At 41.7% G+C, this 17,948-nt stretch overlaps 1 protein-coding gene across 1 annotated transcript in view; it reads right to left on the reverse strand.

The window, feature by feature from the left end:
- The window catches only part of PLCL1 (phospholipase C like 1 (inactive)), a 707,275-nt gene that overhangs the window by 145,104 nt on the left and 544,223 nt on the right, over nucleotides 1-17,948 (reverse strand). The window contains exons 2-3 of the mRNA XM_029606042.1: nucleotides 2,897-5,368; nucleotides 391-594 (exon numbers count right to left, since the gene is read on the reverse strand). Of these exons, the coding sequence (XP_029461902.1) occupies nucleotides 391-594; nucleotides 2,897-5,368 (2,676 nt within the window). The remainder of the gene's footprint in view (nucleotides 1-390; nucleotides 595-2,896; nucleotides 5,369-17,948) is intronic.

Genomic DNA, 17,948 nt, shown 5'->3' on the forward strand with positions numbered 1-17,948 from the left:
CCCGGACCGCCCCGGGCCGTAGCCACGCCCCCGTACCCGCCCCCAAAACGCTGCCGACACGCCCCCGCAACGCCGCGCGCTCCGGCCCCGCCCCCCCGACACGCCCCCTCCGAAAACCCCGGGACTTACGCGAGTCCCGGGGTTCTGCGCGCGCCGGTGAGCCTATGTAAAATAGGCTCACCGGCGTGCAGGGCCCTGCTCGCGTAAATCCGCCCGGTTTTGGGCGGATTTACGCGAGCAGGGCTCTGAAAATCCGCCCCATAACTTATATGCAGTGGGTGGCATAAGTGAGGGTGGGCTGTTTGAAAATTATCCTCCCCGTGTTTTTAAATTCTGATTCAAAATTCAGTTCTACATGCTCTCAAAGTATAAGGATATAAAAGCTCGTACCCCATCATAGGCGGCGAGGAGCTTTTTCTGCACATCGGGTGCTGTTCCAAGAGGCTCTAGGTAGGGGTAGTTATCCTTCGTGTTGAGGGTGACAGATGGAGTATTGTCATTGTTTATCAGACGTGAAGACAAGGACAGCATGCACTGTTTCAGACTGGCACTAGGAGGAAGTCCACATAGCTCTTTAACAGACACTATAGCATTCTGTTGAGAAAAAACAAACATACATTTATTCACCTTTAAAGCAATTCAACATCACAGGTGAGTCCTTGATGTGCTAAAATACAGCTCCAGCTGTCTGCTCATCTAATAAAGACTGCAAGTATTGGTTCATGTCTCATTCTTGCACAAGTTAAGGTTGCTGGAGTTAAATATATGCAACTAAGGGGAAGCTAATTAAAATAAGCAACCTGTAGTCAGTAACTATAGGAAAATTTTAAAAAATGTATAATGATCAAGTGAGAGAAAGCATCACAGTCCTTAAAACTAGATCACAAATTAATGTCAGAGTAACAGGTTATTTAATTCAGTGAATTTAAAGATTAGTCTAAAACTGTAAACCACTAGATTTATGCAATGAAGAAAATGTAATTCCCACTCTGGATCTAGGACAATGGTTACTGTGTGCTTCTGGAGAACACTGCACGACAAAACGTTACACAATTCCATCACAGAGGTCAATTATCTCAAATCAATCAGGTACTACGGATTAAGTAAATTATATTAAACCTACCCACCCCAAATAAACCTTCTCTAGGTATGCATAATTGATAAGTAATTATTACGGAGGCCCTCATATGACATGGCAATAGTGACCAACCTTTTAGGTCCAATTTTCTATATCTGGCACATATTTTCTAATCATTGGTCTCCTAAATTTAAATATCCACTATCCTTCAAGCATATGCAGTTTGAAAAGAACCCCTGAAGCAGAGCAGATGCCAACTCGAAATAGAGATGCCACATTGGAAAATTTGTGAACATTATGGCTTCTAATATAGAAATCGAAAAGAAACTGAATATTGGAGCAATTTTGTGAATGTTAACCCTGCTGGAGTTTAGAGAGTGGCTACAATGACTCAAGAGAAAGATAAGTCGTTTATAGTTGTGCACATTACACATGAAGGACCCTGATAGTTACATTTAGGAGACCAATGATTAGAAAATACATGCCAGACAAAGAAAACTGGCCCTAAAAGATTGGTCACTATTGGCATGACCTATGAGGGTCTCCTTAATAATTATTTATAATTTATGCACACCTAGAGAATGTTTACTTGGGGTGGGTAGGTTTAATATAATTTGATTAGGTATCACCTACTTGGTTAGGTTTATTTAAAAAGTTGTTTCATAACTTGAGATATGTCTGTTATATTTAAAATTTTGATAATGCCTGCTTTCTGGTTTTTTAAATTAAAAACTGTTTACGTGTAAAAGTAAATACTACAGATTTTTATCTGACTTGATAAGCATATTTACCATTAGCAATCTTTCTCCAAATCTCAGCCTTACATTCCATAATATCCTTTTGGCTACTTTATGAATTCTTATCTTGTTCAGATACACGGGTGGACTAGGGAATATGCTAACTGCATGGTGACACTCATGCCTTAGAGATGTATAAACAGCTGGTTCCAGATAACAGAGCCATTATTTCACGTCATTGGTTTTTATTAGATGAGTAAACTGTTAACTTTATCACTGATAGACTTTGAAATAGGTCCATTGCAGATGCATTACTTGCTTTACTACCCACATCAGACAGCATGTGGCCTACACTACGGTAATCTGGTTTACGATAGGTACTATTTATGATGTATAGACAGAGTAAATGTGTTAAAGTATCTCCATTTCAAGCTGATCTGAAGGTCGATATAGAGGCTGGTTATGCATTACTGAAAAAGTGAAGAGGGCTTTGCACTTTAATTCCATGTATTGTAAGCACTGGTTTTAACTAACTTTCACAACTGCTGGACTATTATTCCTTACAATGTTACTACATTAATAAGTTGCTCTTCATCTTGTTTAAAATTGTTTGAAAGGTAATATTCCAATATCAACTTTTGTTTTCAGATAAATACAAAGTTATTACAAGAACTTATTGAAAGATTGCTCTCATTTTTACCACCATTTAATCCTTTTTTTTTTTTTCACTTATACACACAGTTATGTCAGAGCATGTGCATGTGGTAGGCCTGCAGAATAAGAGGACATTTTGATAATCATTTACTCAGTAAATTGCCATTTATGTGAGTACATTGGCCATCTGAAAATTGCCCACCCTCGATATGGCTAAAACTATGCATGCACTTTTTGTTGCATTTTAGGAGAGGGTTTTGAGGCATTTTGGCTGGGATTAGAAAACAATGCGTGTAAATTGTATTTTGCAGTCTATAAGTGTTATTTCCTAATGAAAATCTACCTGCACAAAAAGCAAGGGCAAATATCTGCAGATAAAAAGTGGAAGTATTCAATATAAAGTGAAAATATAAGGAAACATTCATACCTGCATATTTTCTCTAACATCAGTTGCCTCTCGCAATGGATGGACGGCTAATTTGAAGATGTCATCAACAGTTTTAAGCCCTGTATTCCTCAACATGGTATAGTCTCTTGCCTTCTTCCCTATTCTGGCAGACAGGCCACGCTTTTGTGCCTTACCCCCTCCACCTCGATTAGTAATTGCAATGTGAACAAAAAGTTTAGCATGCTCCATTATATCGCCGACGAAAGATCGCAAGGGCACATGTCGATATCCAGGTTGCAAACATTCAATCGGTATGGTATATTGGCCTATAAATTCATCTCCAATATAATCATCATCCAGGACAACAAAACGAATCATTGCAAGCTCGGGCAGGTTTATCTGAAACTCAAAACTTTCATCAAAAATAGGATTGTCACCATTTTGTTGAACAGTTTTCGTTCTTTGTTCTGTGCAGTCTGCAGGAATGCCATGTATCTCTATACAAACATATGGATCTATGACATCTCCTTTTGCACAAGCTCCTTTAGGCTTTGGAAAGTTCTGGCCACTGATGATTTTCACATGCAGAACCTGCGGAGAAACCCCAGGAATGACACCTTTGATATTTGCACTGAAATAGGATACTTCATCACGCATAACAGAAGGTCGAAGGACAAATCCACATGCCCCATTCTGTAGAAACCATCCAATGTTCAGATCCATCATTGGCCCAGGAGTTTGATAGTTCATTGCCACAATCTGGCAACCACAATTCCAAAAATCTTGGGGATTTACATTACTGGAATCTATTCTCATAGGGCTAGGATATATTCTTGACAAACACTTCTTGTTGTAATTGACAAAGTCTTCTGGATACTCATTTGCAATTCTGCTAGCCTGTATCTCACTAAAGGAGCATATTTCCCAGTAATTTTGTCTTTTCATAGAAATATCAAAATCCCTGTATTGTACAGATTTGCATATAGACACCAAATCAGACAGTTCTCTGCAGAGCCGAATGAGTTTCTGTTCACCAAAGTAGTCTTCAGACATCCTCCGAGACATCTCAGCTTCTTCATCCTCATCGGTGACATCCCCTTCTAATAAATCATATTCAGGTGGTAATTTCTTTCCTTTCACAATAATTTTTCTCTTTAGTTTTTCTGGAGATGGGAGGTAGACTTCTGCTGCTAAAGGTGAGTCAGTATAGAGTTTGTTTCCAAAGATCTTCTTCATGTGCTGCACCATGATTCTCTGCTGCTGTACTGAGCAGTGATTGCCTATGCAGAGAATAAGAGGATAGTCTGATGCAATGAAGGCATATTTGTTTATGACCTCAATGACATTTCGAAAGGCAAGTGGTGATGTCATGCTGTTACGATTACAAATGATTGGTTCACTGTCTGGACCATCACTAACATCAAGTTCAATACTTCTACAACCCATCTTCAAAGGTCTAACATAGCCATTGATATCAGCTGGTCCCCTGAATTGGTCTTCTATTAAATAAGTATTGTGAGATGCATTAATATAGTAATGTGATAAAGGCTGAGTCATGTCTTGGTCAATCTTTTTGCGCTCAAGGTCAAAGATATCACATTCTTCTGACAATAAATACTGAGTAAATCCATCAATTGCAAGGAATCCCTTGTGTTGTCCTTCTTGCGAAAGCTCATACCTGTGGATAATATCTAGACACATTTCTTCAGTCACATGAGCCATCCCTTGTTCTGATTCTAAAAATAGCAAGAGGTCATTGCTGTCTAAATATTCTTTGTTTTTTGATATCTGTACTAGTAAGAAATACACCTCAGGTCTTGTGCATAGTTCACCGAATGCTTCACAGAATTCTTCTTCTGTCACTCTGGTTGTTAGTTTCTCTTTGCTCTTTTGAATTTCCTTAAATTTCAACCTTATCTTTGATTCCTTTAGGGCAGGAGTAATCTGTTTTATTAAATCTACTGCTGTATCTTCCAACATTACCCCATTTCCATCGATATCTGCAGCTTCGAACACTGTTTTTAACCATGAAAACCTTGGGCTGTTTTGTCCCCCCTCTGCCAAGTCCAAAGGTTGTTTACTATGAGAAACTAAGTACCGGAGACCAGACACCCAAATGTTGACTACATCAGCTGAATTTGCTACCATGTCAAGAGATTCATAGTTCTCCCCATGAATTACTGAGAATGCACAGTCCTCACAAATCTGGTCTGCAAGTCCATTATTTCTGAATGTTTCGGTGTTTTTCCCGAGCCTAATTTCTTTAATAGCAGAAATATCAAGTTTAGCTTTCTCTGGATCTTTCTTAGAAGGTTCCCATCGAAGAGCTTGCATATCAGGGTCCAGAGTAAAGAAACGACTATAAATGCGTGAGTTTGGACGGACTTTTTTCAGCTCACAACCACCTTGCATAAAGCTTATACAGTCACTAGCACTACTTATTTTCTTCTCTGATGGCATGCTGCTGAAAGACACTGTTTTCTTTCTTCCTGATTTCTGATTTGAAGGATCCTATAACATAAAAAGAACAAAAGAGGAGTTTTTGTACATTTTCAGAAGAATTGCAAATTACTGACAATCCACAGTGCTGCCTTTTCAGAAAACAGGTTTAACTTTCCAATCAAAATTCTGAATGTATAGCAAGAAACATTCTATGAATCAAAGAAAATAAAACATTTAACTAAGCACATCCACAAATAAACATTATGGGCCAGATTTTCAAAGGGTTACACGCGCCGGGCCTATTTTAAAAAGGCCTGGCGACGCACGTAAAGCCCTGGGACGCATAGTAAGTCCCGGGGCTTTACTAAAGGGGTAGTCCGGGGGCGGGGTGGGGCGGGGCCAGAGGCCTCCGACACAGCGGCCATTGCCGCTGTGTTGGAGGATCGCATGCCGGCAGGCTGCTGGCGCACACAAAAGGTAGGATAAACATTTTGGGCGGGGTTAGAGTAGGGCTAGGGGGGAAAGGTTAGGGGAAGGGGTGAGAAGGTTAGGTTAGGGGGGAGGGAACGGAGGAAGGCAGCCGGCTCGGCGCACGCAAGGTGCACAATTGTGCGCCCCCTTGCGTACGCTGACCCCCGATTTTATAACATGCGTGCGCATGTTATAAAATCGCGTGTCCATGTGTGCACACCGGGTACCGCGCGACCATGGACGTGCGTGCACTCAAGCTTTTAAAATCTACCCCTATGTATGTATCATCAAGGTTATATTCTGTTCTAAGCGATGTTTATGTAGAGCATAGTCTGTAATTAGCAGTCAATAAATGTTTCAATAAATGAATTCATAGATAAATTCGCTTAAGTAGTTATTCAAAAATATGTGTGCAAGTTTTTTAGAAACCAATAATTGAAAAATTTGTAATCATTATTACAAGAACATATAAATACATTTAAATCATTATTAATAAATTCAGCCAAAACAAAAAAGACACTGGTGATCAATCACACAAACACAGACATACATAAAATTCATACACCCCATACTTAATAACCAGCACTCACCAAGTCAAAAAATCCCAGAAAACCCTCAGACATAATCATGGGGAAAAATATTTTTTATCCCTATGTGCACAGTATTGATTGGATCTTCAACTGTAACTGAACAGGTTTGAAAAGGTCCTCAAATTCCAATCAATCTTCAATGAATCCTCAACTGTTCAACTGCCAGCCTTTAGTAATTCAAGAGGATAAATACATCCCATGCATATCCAAATTACAACAAAAAGAGAGGATCCCTGTCTTGAGCCTCGCCAAGTCAAATCTCTGGTTCTTTTTATTTAAATCTGGATATACTTGGATTGCATTTATCATCATGATTTACTAAAGGCTGGCAGCTGAAGAAGATTAATTGAAGATTATTTGATTGGGCTTTGAGGATTTTTTCAAGCCTATCCTGACTGGATCTTCAGTTGTGAACATTTTATCAGTATTGTACATAGAGATACAAATTTCTTTTCCAAGATTATGGGGATTTTGTGGGATTTTTTGACTTGGTAAACACTTGTTTTTAAGTATATATTTATGAATGTGTGTGTGTGTGTGTGATTTTGATGATTTTGAACCCTTACCAGCATCCTTTAGTTTTTTTTGGTTTTGATTAAATTTATTAATAATGATATAAATGTATTTATATGCTGTTGCAATAATGATTAAAAACTTTTTGATGATTGGTTTCTATAAAAATTTTGAGTAACAACTTTACAGGTAGATTTTAAAAGGGCTGCGTGCAAAGATATGTGCTACTTTATAAACTATATGTGTAGGTTATAAAATACTCCATGCATGTCTGGAGCTCTGCACATATATCTTATGGGTGTCAGTTTGCTACAGCTCCTCAGTGGGGGATGGGGGGAAGACTATAAACTGCCGTCTGATACTCTATATATGGACCATTATAAGGGGGCACTTTGATTCAGGGTGAGTTTTCGGGAAATAGGTTGAGGTTAAGGGGGTGTCGTTACAGACACATTCAGAGGTATTCCTTGTAAAACTGACATCATTAAAGAATTGTAGTCCTTAGGAGATGATTCACTTATAAAATTCTTTAATGATGTCAGTTTTACAAGGAATACCTCTGAATGTGTCTGTAACAACTTCTCTCTCTCTCTCTGTCTCTCTCTCAGCAGCTGTAGGAGACTGATGTGTGTGCCAACTGAGGAAAATTAGGGGTTATATGTGTCAGTGCTGGGCATGCACCTTTCCGGGCTCTTTAAATTCACAGAGCTCCCTCGCGGCCCACATACACACGTACGTGGCCATTTTTGCAAACGCAAGGCTTCTAAAATCTACATTCCCTCCGTTGCCTACTCAACCGCTATAGCTTAGTCTTCTTTGGAATCAGCTTATTACGTTTCAGCCAGTTCACTTCTGCAACTTAGGTAGACTGTGAATCTTCTGGGGACAGGGAAATACCTATAGTATCTGAATGTAATCAGCTTTGAAGTGGCTGAAAAGCAGAATATAAATAAATAAATAAATAAATAAATAAATAAAATACAATAAAATAAATAAATAGTGAGATTAGCAACTCCCCTCAACAGTGACCCAGAGTTGCATTTAATCAGCAAAGAAGGAACATGCCATACTGAGTCAGACCAAGGGTCCATCAAGCCCAGCATCCTGTTTCCAACAGTGGCCAATTCAGGCTATAAGTACCTGGCAAGTACCCAAAAACTAAGTCTATCCCATGCTACTGATGCAATTAATAGCAGTGGCTATTCCCTAAGTCAACTTGATTAATAGCAGGTAATGGACTACTCCTCCAAGAACGTATCCAATCTTTTTTTAAACACAGTTACATTAACTGCATTAACCACATCCCTTGGTAACAAGTTCCAGAGTTTAATTGTGCGTTGAGTGAAAAAGAACTTTCTCTGATTAGTTTTAAACATGCCACATGCTAACTTCATGGAGTGCCCTCTAGTTCTTCTATTATCCGAAAGAGTAAATAACTGATTTACATTTATCATTCTAGACATCTCATGATTTTAAACACCTCTATCATATCCCCCTTCAGCCTTCTCTTCTCCAAGCTGAACAGCCTAACCTCTTTAGCCTTTCCTCATAGGGGAGCTGTTCCATCCCCTTTATCATTTTGGTTGCCCTTCTCTGTATTTTCTCCATTGCAACTATATTTTTCTTGAGATACGGCGAACAGAATTGTTCACATTATTCAAGGTGCGGTCTCACCATGGAGCGATACAGAGGCATTATGACATTCTCTGTTTTATTCACCATTTCCTTCCTAATAATTCCTAACATTCTGTTTGCTTTTTTGACTGCAGCAGTATACTGAGCCGACGATTTCAGTCTTACTAGTCAGACTCCTTGCAGTTGCATCAAATCATTTTAAAGTATGTGTTTTAATTATATTTCTATTTGTATCTGTAATCAGACTATCTATTAACAGATAATACAAGCAGTTCGGGTCATTCATGCTATATCTAAATCCATCTGGACCATTTCAACCTTAACCACAATCTCTCTATTGGGATATTCTAACTTCCCTGTTTTGTAAGTATCCTTGAAAGATACCTCCCACCATAGCATTACCATCTGTAATCATATTCTATTTCTTTGGTAAAGGACGCAACACAAACTCCAAAGAGAGAGGTTTAAGACATTCAAAATATATTTGCTAAAGAAGGGATATGGGGGATAGGAAAGAAAAATTCATATACTTAGTCAGTTTCAATGACGTACAGGATGGTGCAATTCAAGAACTACAGATCATAATATGAAGTTGGAAGGAGGGAGGCTTAGGGAAAATACTGCTTTACAGAGATACTAGGAAATGTTTCAACAAAGTACAGCAGTAGCGGAATCCAGAATTGTAACAAATATTAAGAATGCTTAGGGCAGAGAGCAGTTTAAAAAAATTGGATAAAAGACACTGGGAAGAGGAAGAAAGGGGGTGGCCTGCAAGCTGGTTTAAGTATGGAAACTAACATTAAACTCCTCAATAACTGACATAATAGGACTAAGATAAACATTGAACTAGAAAGGTGAGTGAATCGAACGTTGCAGCACACCCTATTTAATTTGCATTGGACCAGCCTGTTCACCTCCCCAACATAGACAAAATTGTCTCTGCCGAAAACGATCTCAGCCATTTCCAAACAGTCCTTACCACTCCTAAATTCTCCAATTGCTTCAGCAGTACAACATTGTCCACCGTATCAAAGATTGCAGATAGGTCCATCCATGGCCATCCAAATTCCACTGACAGTAGACAATAGGACTGATTCGGTCCTGTGTCCCCTCCAAAAGCCAGACTGAAGTGGATGGGTTTCCTCCTATTCCATCCTAACATCCCAGAAAATGGGTTTAAACCAGTTTTTTCCAATCACCTTCCCTACAAAGGACACATTTTTGTGTAGTCTGCCTTTCGTGACTGGTCAGCCACTTCAAAGCAGATTAGACCTTGGATAATAATGTAACAACAGAGATGTGAATCGTGTGATCGATCGTCTTAACGATCGATTTCGGCTGGGGGGGGGAGGGAATCGGATCGTCGCGGTTTTGTTTTTGTAGATATCGTGTAAATCGTAAATCGGGGGAGGGCGGAAAAACCGGCACACTAAAACATCCCTAAAACCCACCCCAACCCTTTAAAATAAATCCCCCACCCTCCCGAACCCCCCCACAATGCCTTAAATTACCTGGGGTCCAGAGCGGGGGTCCCGGTGTGATCTTTTACTCTCGGGCCTGCGGTGCATTGTAGAAATGGCGCTGGCGCTACCTTTGCCCTGTCATATGACAGGGCAAAGGTAGCGCCGGCGCCATTTTGTTTTTTGTCCCCCGACGTCAGGAGCGTAGGAGATCGCTCCCGGACCCCCGCTGGACCCCCAGGGACTTTTGGCCAGCTTGGGGGGGCCTCCTGACCCCCACAAGACTTGCCAAAAGTCCAGCGGGGGTCCGGGAGCGACCTCCTGCACTCGAATTGTTTTGCCGTACGGCCGGCACCATTTTGCACAAAATGGCCTTTGACCTGTCATATGACAGGGCAAAGGTAGCGCTGGCGCCATTTCTACAACGCACTGCAGGCCCGAGAGTAAAAGATCACACCGGGACCCCCGCTCTGGACCCCAGGTAATTTAAGGCATTTTGGGGGGGTTCGGGAGGGTGGGGGATTTATTTTAAAGGGTCAGGGTGGGTTTTAGGGTTGTTTTAGTGTGCCGGTTTTTCCGCCCTTCCCCTTCCCCTCCCCCTTCCCCCGATTTACGATTTTTGACGATAAATCGGGGGAATTCCTATTGTATCGCGCTTCTAACGATTTTTGACGATTTAAAATATATCGGACGATATTTTAAATCGTCAAAAAACTATTCACATCCCTATGGTCCCGGCTGGAATTTTTCAAAATTGGGCCTTACAACCACATGTTTAAGCACTGCAGGTTCACAGCCCTGACATAATGAATAGCTGGCAATATAGATCAGCAGTAATTAAAAAAAAAAAACAAAAACCTGCTCTACAATCACAAACTTCAATGGCAAAGGGTCTAACTGAGAATAGTCTGCATTCATCTCCTTCAGAAAACCATTCACTTCAATGTCAAACAGCTGGGCAAACACAGTGAGTGCCTTTCTATCAGGTACCTTCATCTCCAACTCAGCAAAACAAATATTTTGCAGAGAATGGGCTCTATGCTGCTGCTGTGCAGGAGTCCAGGGTTTGATTTCTGCGCTTGCCTTCTGCTCCCTGGGCCACCCAAGGCTGGGGATGCTGTAGAGACCGCATTCACCGCCCCTGAAGGAAGAGAGTCCCAGCCACTATGCAGCTGTAACCCCTACTGGCTGGCTTCAGAGTTCCCTAATGCCAAGTTTGGAAGGAACCGTGGTCCATGGCTCTCAGTCAGAAGGTTATCACTATAATGAGTGAACTAGATGAGAGGAGATTAAAAATGAGAGGGATGGGGTTGAATGGGGAGAAGCCCCAGGTGGCTATGAATGAAGATTCCTCCAAATCCAACTGTATTTATAAACCACTATTTTTAGTAATTTTATCAGTCACCTTTTGATTCTTTTTGCTGCTTTTCACGACAGTAGGTGAACTAAATGACAGGAGCCCCAAATTGCTGTTAATGAAGTTTCATGGAACAATAGCCCCTCTAGGAGTTGGTTTCAATTGAGCTAGGAGCAGGAGGAAGCTTTCTAAAATAAAATTACGATAATAAAATAAAACTGCATCTTGTGTAAAGATTACAGTTTTCTGCTAAACGAGCTCTTGCTAAAATGAGATAATTCATGGACCGCTATCAGCTGAAATGCTATCTTATTTTAATGCTGCATTGGAATCCTTTACTGTCAGAAATAAAAACAAAATGTGTGATTTTTCCAATTCTTCAAACATCAAACGAACATCAGAAAATAATTCTAAAAGTTATAATAGAAAGTATACTCTATAAAGAGATCTCTGCACAACTAAAAAAAAAAACATATCTTTGCTTTGTTCTCAAAATCAAGTTACACCCAGCAGAAAGATGAGACTCCAGGCCCTCCAAAACTCACCCTGGAACACAAAGACAGGCTTGCAGGTTCTTCCTTCAGTCTCCAGCTGAGCCTCTGGGCCTGCGGCATCCCCATCCAGCACCCACCACCACTCACTACTAAAAAAGACCCCAAAACTTTACTGGCAGGAGAGAGCCGGTGTTCCTCCTACCACAACAGCACCAAATTCAAAATGATACTGCTGCTGCTCTGATCCGCAAGTACTTTTGCTTGGGAGTCAGTGTGTCCATGGCACCAATTAGGAAGGGGTGCAGTTTGCGGGTTAGAGGGGAACCCAGCTCCCTCCTGCTGGAAAAAGATTTGGGGGAATTTTTTCATAAGTGAGTGGTGACTGGGTGGTGGAAGGAGGCTCAGGGTTTCATGGGACTGGAGGCCCATTTTAGATTGGGGATGGAGACCCTAAAAACTCATCTTTGTGTTTTTGGGTGGTCATGGGACGGCCCAAAGGTCCATCTGTTGAGAGAATGATGGGCTACAGGGAGAACTCAGATGTCCATAATTGCACCAGAGGTAACAGGGGATTTCAGGGGTGTGCAAAGGCTCATATTGTTTTTAAGAGTATTGGCCCATGGTATGTAGGCCACTGGCAAGAAAGTTAATTACTTCCCTTGGCCTTCTTAAGGATTAATACTAAATAGTACACCCAGAGGTAATGTCTAACGAGCCCATTATAATTTTTTTTCTTTAGGGATTTATAAACAAGTTAGAATAACCATCGGGGAATCAGCCCTAACACGAATTGTACATGGGCATTAATAATGCCCATTCGTAGATAGACCCCAGAATGCAATGTGTCATCTAATCAGAATGTAAGATTCTCATTTCTTTTTTCTAGGTCACTTCATATCATTCATAATAGTGTATATGCTATTCTTTGTTCTCTCTCTCTCTCTTTCTCTCTCTCTCTCTCTCAAATAAAATGAATATATTCATTGATTCTCTTTTACCAGCGTAAGTTAATGTGGTTGCCTTGTTAGTCCACTTGGACATATAGCAATAACAGTCAACAAATGTATTTTTATTGGACTACCAATTTATTTCTGACTACATTTGTGCATTGCACTAACCTGGTGAAGGGAGCATAACTCTCAAAAGCAAGTCACACGTATATTAAGCTCATCCAATAAAAACTTGTTTGTTGACCTCAATTTCTCTGTTTTATAAAGAGCAAACTTTGGAATATAGCATTACCACTCTGGGCTATAATTTCTCTGTGGCCAATAAAAGAAACAAAATCTGGAACAGTTGCAGCCATTTAATGAGCTGAAGGCTGGCGGAAACCCTTGAGAATAAAGAGTGAACCTTGCTTCTTATTGTGACTACCGCAGGTATTTTTATTCCAAACAACCAGAAAATGCTCTAGTGTATTCACCTCACTGCCTGACAATTCTTCTTTATTAATCCAAAACAAACACTCATTTAGAAAGCACAATGTGATGTATTATTGCATCCACCGGGAAAAAGTACACAGCTTTTTAAAGGCCAGATTGCTCAAAATAGATCTTTACTTGTAGCTGGAATTTCAAATGGGGTTTCTATTGCTCCAACGAGCCATTTAAACTGCTGAAGGTGAACAAACTGTAGCATTTAATATCATCGCTCTAGCTGGCTGCTAGGACAATTCTTCCACCGGCACAGGAGCTAACACAAATTAGAAGAAAGTTCAGCAACCTCTTTCTCTATATCTCAGTCTGAGATATTTGGGCTTCTACACACCAATGACTCAATTCACTAAAATCACTGTTGGCTTCTGCAGGGTAAGGAAGATACCCAAGCAGTATTTGTCATAAAAACAAATAACTGGCCTAAGGACAGATAAAGAGACACTGTTGAAGTTGCATGAATGTCCTCTACGCCACCAGCCGCACAAGGCAGAAATCAGCACAGCAGACAGGCAGATCTTTCTTTTTATTTTTCTGGTTTTCATTTTCAGCTTAATCTGTATTTATGGAAGTTTTATTTCATAGTATTGTTTTTTTATATTTGTCTTTGTATTTATTATTATTGGCATCACATGCATGTATTTATTTTTTGATTTAGCTGATTATTAATCATGTTTATCGTGGGGCTGCCTATGCCCTACCATGCCTCAATAGTGAGTATTTCCAGCAATGAGATTCAGAAGGGGTAGTATGTAAAATAATTGCTAGGTGGGTCCGTCCCCCAAAAGGGTGGGGTCAGTAGCTTCAAGGCACAGAAGGTGAATGCATGAGTCATAGGGAACAGAGTTGAAAAATTCTGAGTGAAAGTGCAGAAAAGATGTTTCACAGAAGGCAGCTAAGGAGCTGTGCTCTGCTCTGTGCTGTATGGATTCACTGGGGAGGAGTGTAATGACCCTTTGGGAATCATTTCAAAATGGCCCTAGTTTTAAAACCCTTTTGAGCTAGGAGTAAGAAGTAGGGATGTGAATCGTTTTAGGACGATTAAAATTATCGTCCGATAATTTTAATATCGTCTTAAACCGTTATGGAACACAATACAATAGAGATTCTAACGATTTATCGTTATAAATCGTTAGAATCGTGAGCCGGCACACTAAAACCCCCTAAAACCCACCCCCGACCCTTTAAATTAAATCCCCCACCCTCCCGAACCCCCCCCAAATGACTTAAATAACCTGCGGGTCCAGCGGCGGTCCGGAACGGCAGCGGTCCGGAACGGGCTCCTGCTACTGAATCTTGTTGTCTTCAGCCGGCGCCATTTTCCAAAATGGCGCCGAAAAATGGCGGCGGCCATAGACGAACACGATTGGACGGCAGGAGGTCCTTCCGGACCCCCGCTGGACTTTTGGCAAGTCTTGTGGGGGTCAGGAGGCCCCCCCCCAAGCTGATCAAAAGTTCCTGGAGGTCCAGCGGGGGTCAGGGAGCGATTTCCCGCCGCGAATCGTTTTCGTACGGAAAATGGCGCCGGCAGGAGATCGACTGCAGGAGGTCGTTCAGCGAGGGTTCCGGCGCCTTGATAAAAATAAGCAAGGCAAGGCAAACACTTAATTAAAAGCTATCATGTCTTATCACTCTTAACATTATGGCTCTAGCTAAATGAATCAGGCCAGGTACTGCGCATCATTAGAAATTTGCTAAAGGCAGTTCTTCATAACAGTATATTCAAATTATGAATACAATGAATAGCTAAAGAGCAGTCTTAGGAGCTGGTCCAACTGGGGCAGGAGATGCTAAGGAGGCAGTGTTCACAGCGGCCACAGATAAGGAGTCCCAGCCGTTGCATACTGATGACATCTAGTGGCCAGATTCAAGATGTATGCCAACTGGGTCACGGAAGAAGCCACAGGCTGTGGTCCCTGCCACGGACTGTGGTTGCAATGACTGAGTGCTTGTGAATGAAAGCTAATAGTGCTGTAGCCCATTAGAGACCAGCTTTGATTATGCTGAAAGCCACCACTAAGAAGCTGCCAGGCCAAAAAAAAGAACAGACTCAAACATGGAGCTACCATCTTTCTTGAGTAACTACAAAGTCCATAAACTACAGTGATAAATCTAAGGATACTAACATACACCGCTGCTGGCAAATGTTTGCTAGTTCTCCAGCTTAACATTGCTATTTCTGCCTTGGTCCTATTTTTCTTCCCATCCCGCCAGTGCCAAGACAATTGCCCAAATGATCCCGGGTCCATGGCCAACGACTGGAAGTAGAATTCTCCAGCACTGAAACCTCTTGAGCCAGCGATAGCAATGGCCATTGGTTTTCCCATCCTCCTAGAGCTCCAGCACATCACCTCTGCAATGCAACAGCTCAGGAGGAAAACCGAATACAAATCTCTCGTGCCATAATGCTAAATACTGCAATCAAGCCAAATTTATCTCATGCAACTTCACTGTGGATATCCTGAAAACCCGACTGGCCATGGGCTACCCAGAACAGGTTTAGGAAGCCCTTCCCATAAAATACCTGAGGTCCAGATGTTCTGCCATCTCCAAGTCGTCCAACCTTCTTCTCTTTACCCCAGGCAGAGATTTTGATGGGGGTTTCCAGATGAGAATCCTCTTACTCACATTTTTCCTTTCCATATGGTAAAGTGGAATCTTTCAGAATGAAAGCTCCAGGAACAACAGGGAGAGAAAGAAACTCCTCGCCTTTCCCCCTTCTAGGCAAGAAAAGTAGCAATAAAACAAGAAGGCGGCAAAAAAAAAAAAAAAAATCCATAAAAATACTCAGATTCACTCCACACAGAGTCACCACTGTGTGGTCCAAATACTGGGTTGTGAGATGGATTCAGCAGATCTTTTCTCTTCCTATCCGTCCCAAGGCAGGGTATTTCCCTCCCTGAGGCAGGACTAGGGAATGCAGGTAAACTCCAAAAACTAAAGCCCAAAATTCCTCAAACAACAATGCAAAAAAAAAAAAAAAAAAGAGAGAGACACCCCCTGGCTAACCAGGCTGGGCCTGAAGAGGTAACTGTCCACGTCTCATCCTGTGCAGCCAAGGATAAGAGGCCCAGCCCACATGGAATAAGGAAACCAACACAAAATACAGATCTTTCGCCTTCAGCTTCCAACTAAACCTGCCACACCAATCTATCACCCAGCCTGCACTTAGCCAGCAGGATCATACCCCCTGCAGCCAGCCCACAGCGGTGCTGGTTGGGCTCCACGCCTACTCCTCTAACCTCTAGTTCGTAATGTAAGACGGTCTAGTGGATATCCAGGAGCACTGCGGGGGGGGGGGGGTGGTTAAGGCCTGAGATCAAATACAACTAAATAAATAGATAAACCTGCTGAAAAAGTAGGCAGTTGGGTCAGGGAAGGGGGAGTATACACGGTGATTACATTTTCAAACCACCCAGGGCACAGGCCCTTTGTACCAGCAGTGTGTGCGCGCGAGACCTCATTTTCAAAGGGAGACGCCGTGGGAAACTTCCCATTGAAAATCAACCTGCAGTCCTGCCTGTACTGACTAGCAGTTTGAAAATGTACCCTCTTGGGACATACGTTACACCTCTTTTTTAAAAGGCAAAGCATGTGTACACTACTTTCCCTTTGACAATGTCCTCAGCCAAACACCTGCTAACTTATATGCAGCAATGTTCTGAGGGAAATTGGGAGCCCACTTTTGAAAAAGCTAAAGTGTGTATGTGTAGAGGCCCCCTTGAGACCTCCACTAGAATTTGTCCCTACCACAGGACCTAGAGGGAAGCAGGAGTGGAGAAATACCGCTTGTCTAGAGCACCCCCGACATGATTGCTCCAGTGGTGGGCTCCTGCCTGCTCAAGATCAGTGCAGCATGTTTGCCTACAGTTAGAGAGGAGTGGATCTTCTTTAATTTGTTCCCCTGTTCCCGTTTTGGCAGGGCCTCACACCCAGGGCTTAACAGAAAAGGAAGTGCCATAGAATCTTTCTAGTCCGCAACCAGGTTAGGAAGTTGTCTCACGGTTTGGAAATTTTGGGACTTTTATTCTGCAATTTTCCCGGTTCCCCTAGTCTTGATCAGGGGAGGAAACACCCTGCTCAGGAGAGGCTTGGAGGACAGACAGATATCCAGCCTTTCCATCTTAGATCTAGCGGTGCTCTGTTTTTGTGAAGCGTACTGATCGTTTTGAGGGTTTCGTCTTTTTTGGGGGTTTTGGGAGAAAGTTTCTTACCACCCTTCCTGACCAAGAGTGGGGAGGGTGCAGAGTTTTTCCCTGCCGTGTTGGTTTTTTTTATAAGGATTTTGTTCTGAAAGAACCAGAGTAAAATTAGAGAGGAGATTTGGAAAAATTAAAGATTTCATCTGGAAACCCCAACAGGAGTCTCTGCCCTTGAAGGCTAAAAGATATAGGTTGTGGAATCTCGGGTATTTTCCTTCTTCTGGATGGGAGCCCCATTTCAAATTAGGAGACCCCCATTCCATTCTGGGAGACTACTTTACACCAGGACCCTTGAAGATCTCTTATATAGATTAAAATGAATTTGGACTGGATTTTGGGACATGTATGTAACATTAAGAGACTGTGTTTGGTGCTACCTTGTCACCATTGAAGAAGTAACCCAGTAAACTCTTTTTCTGCAACATGCATCCTGAGTGACCAGTCTGATTATTTAACATTTACACCCATCAGACCCGTCTACTAAGATCACACCC

This window comes from Rhinatrema bivittatum, chromosome 6, assembly GCF_901001135.1.
Source record: "Rhinatrema bivittatum chromosome 6, aRhiBiv1.1, whole genome shotgun sequence".
Taxonomy (NCBI): domain Eukaryota; kingdom Metazoa; phylum Chordata; class Amphibia; order Gymnophiona; family Rhinatrematidae; genus Rhinatrema; species Rhinatrema bivittatum.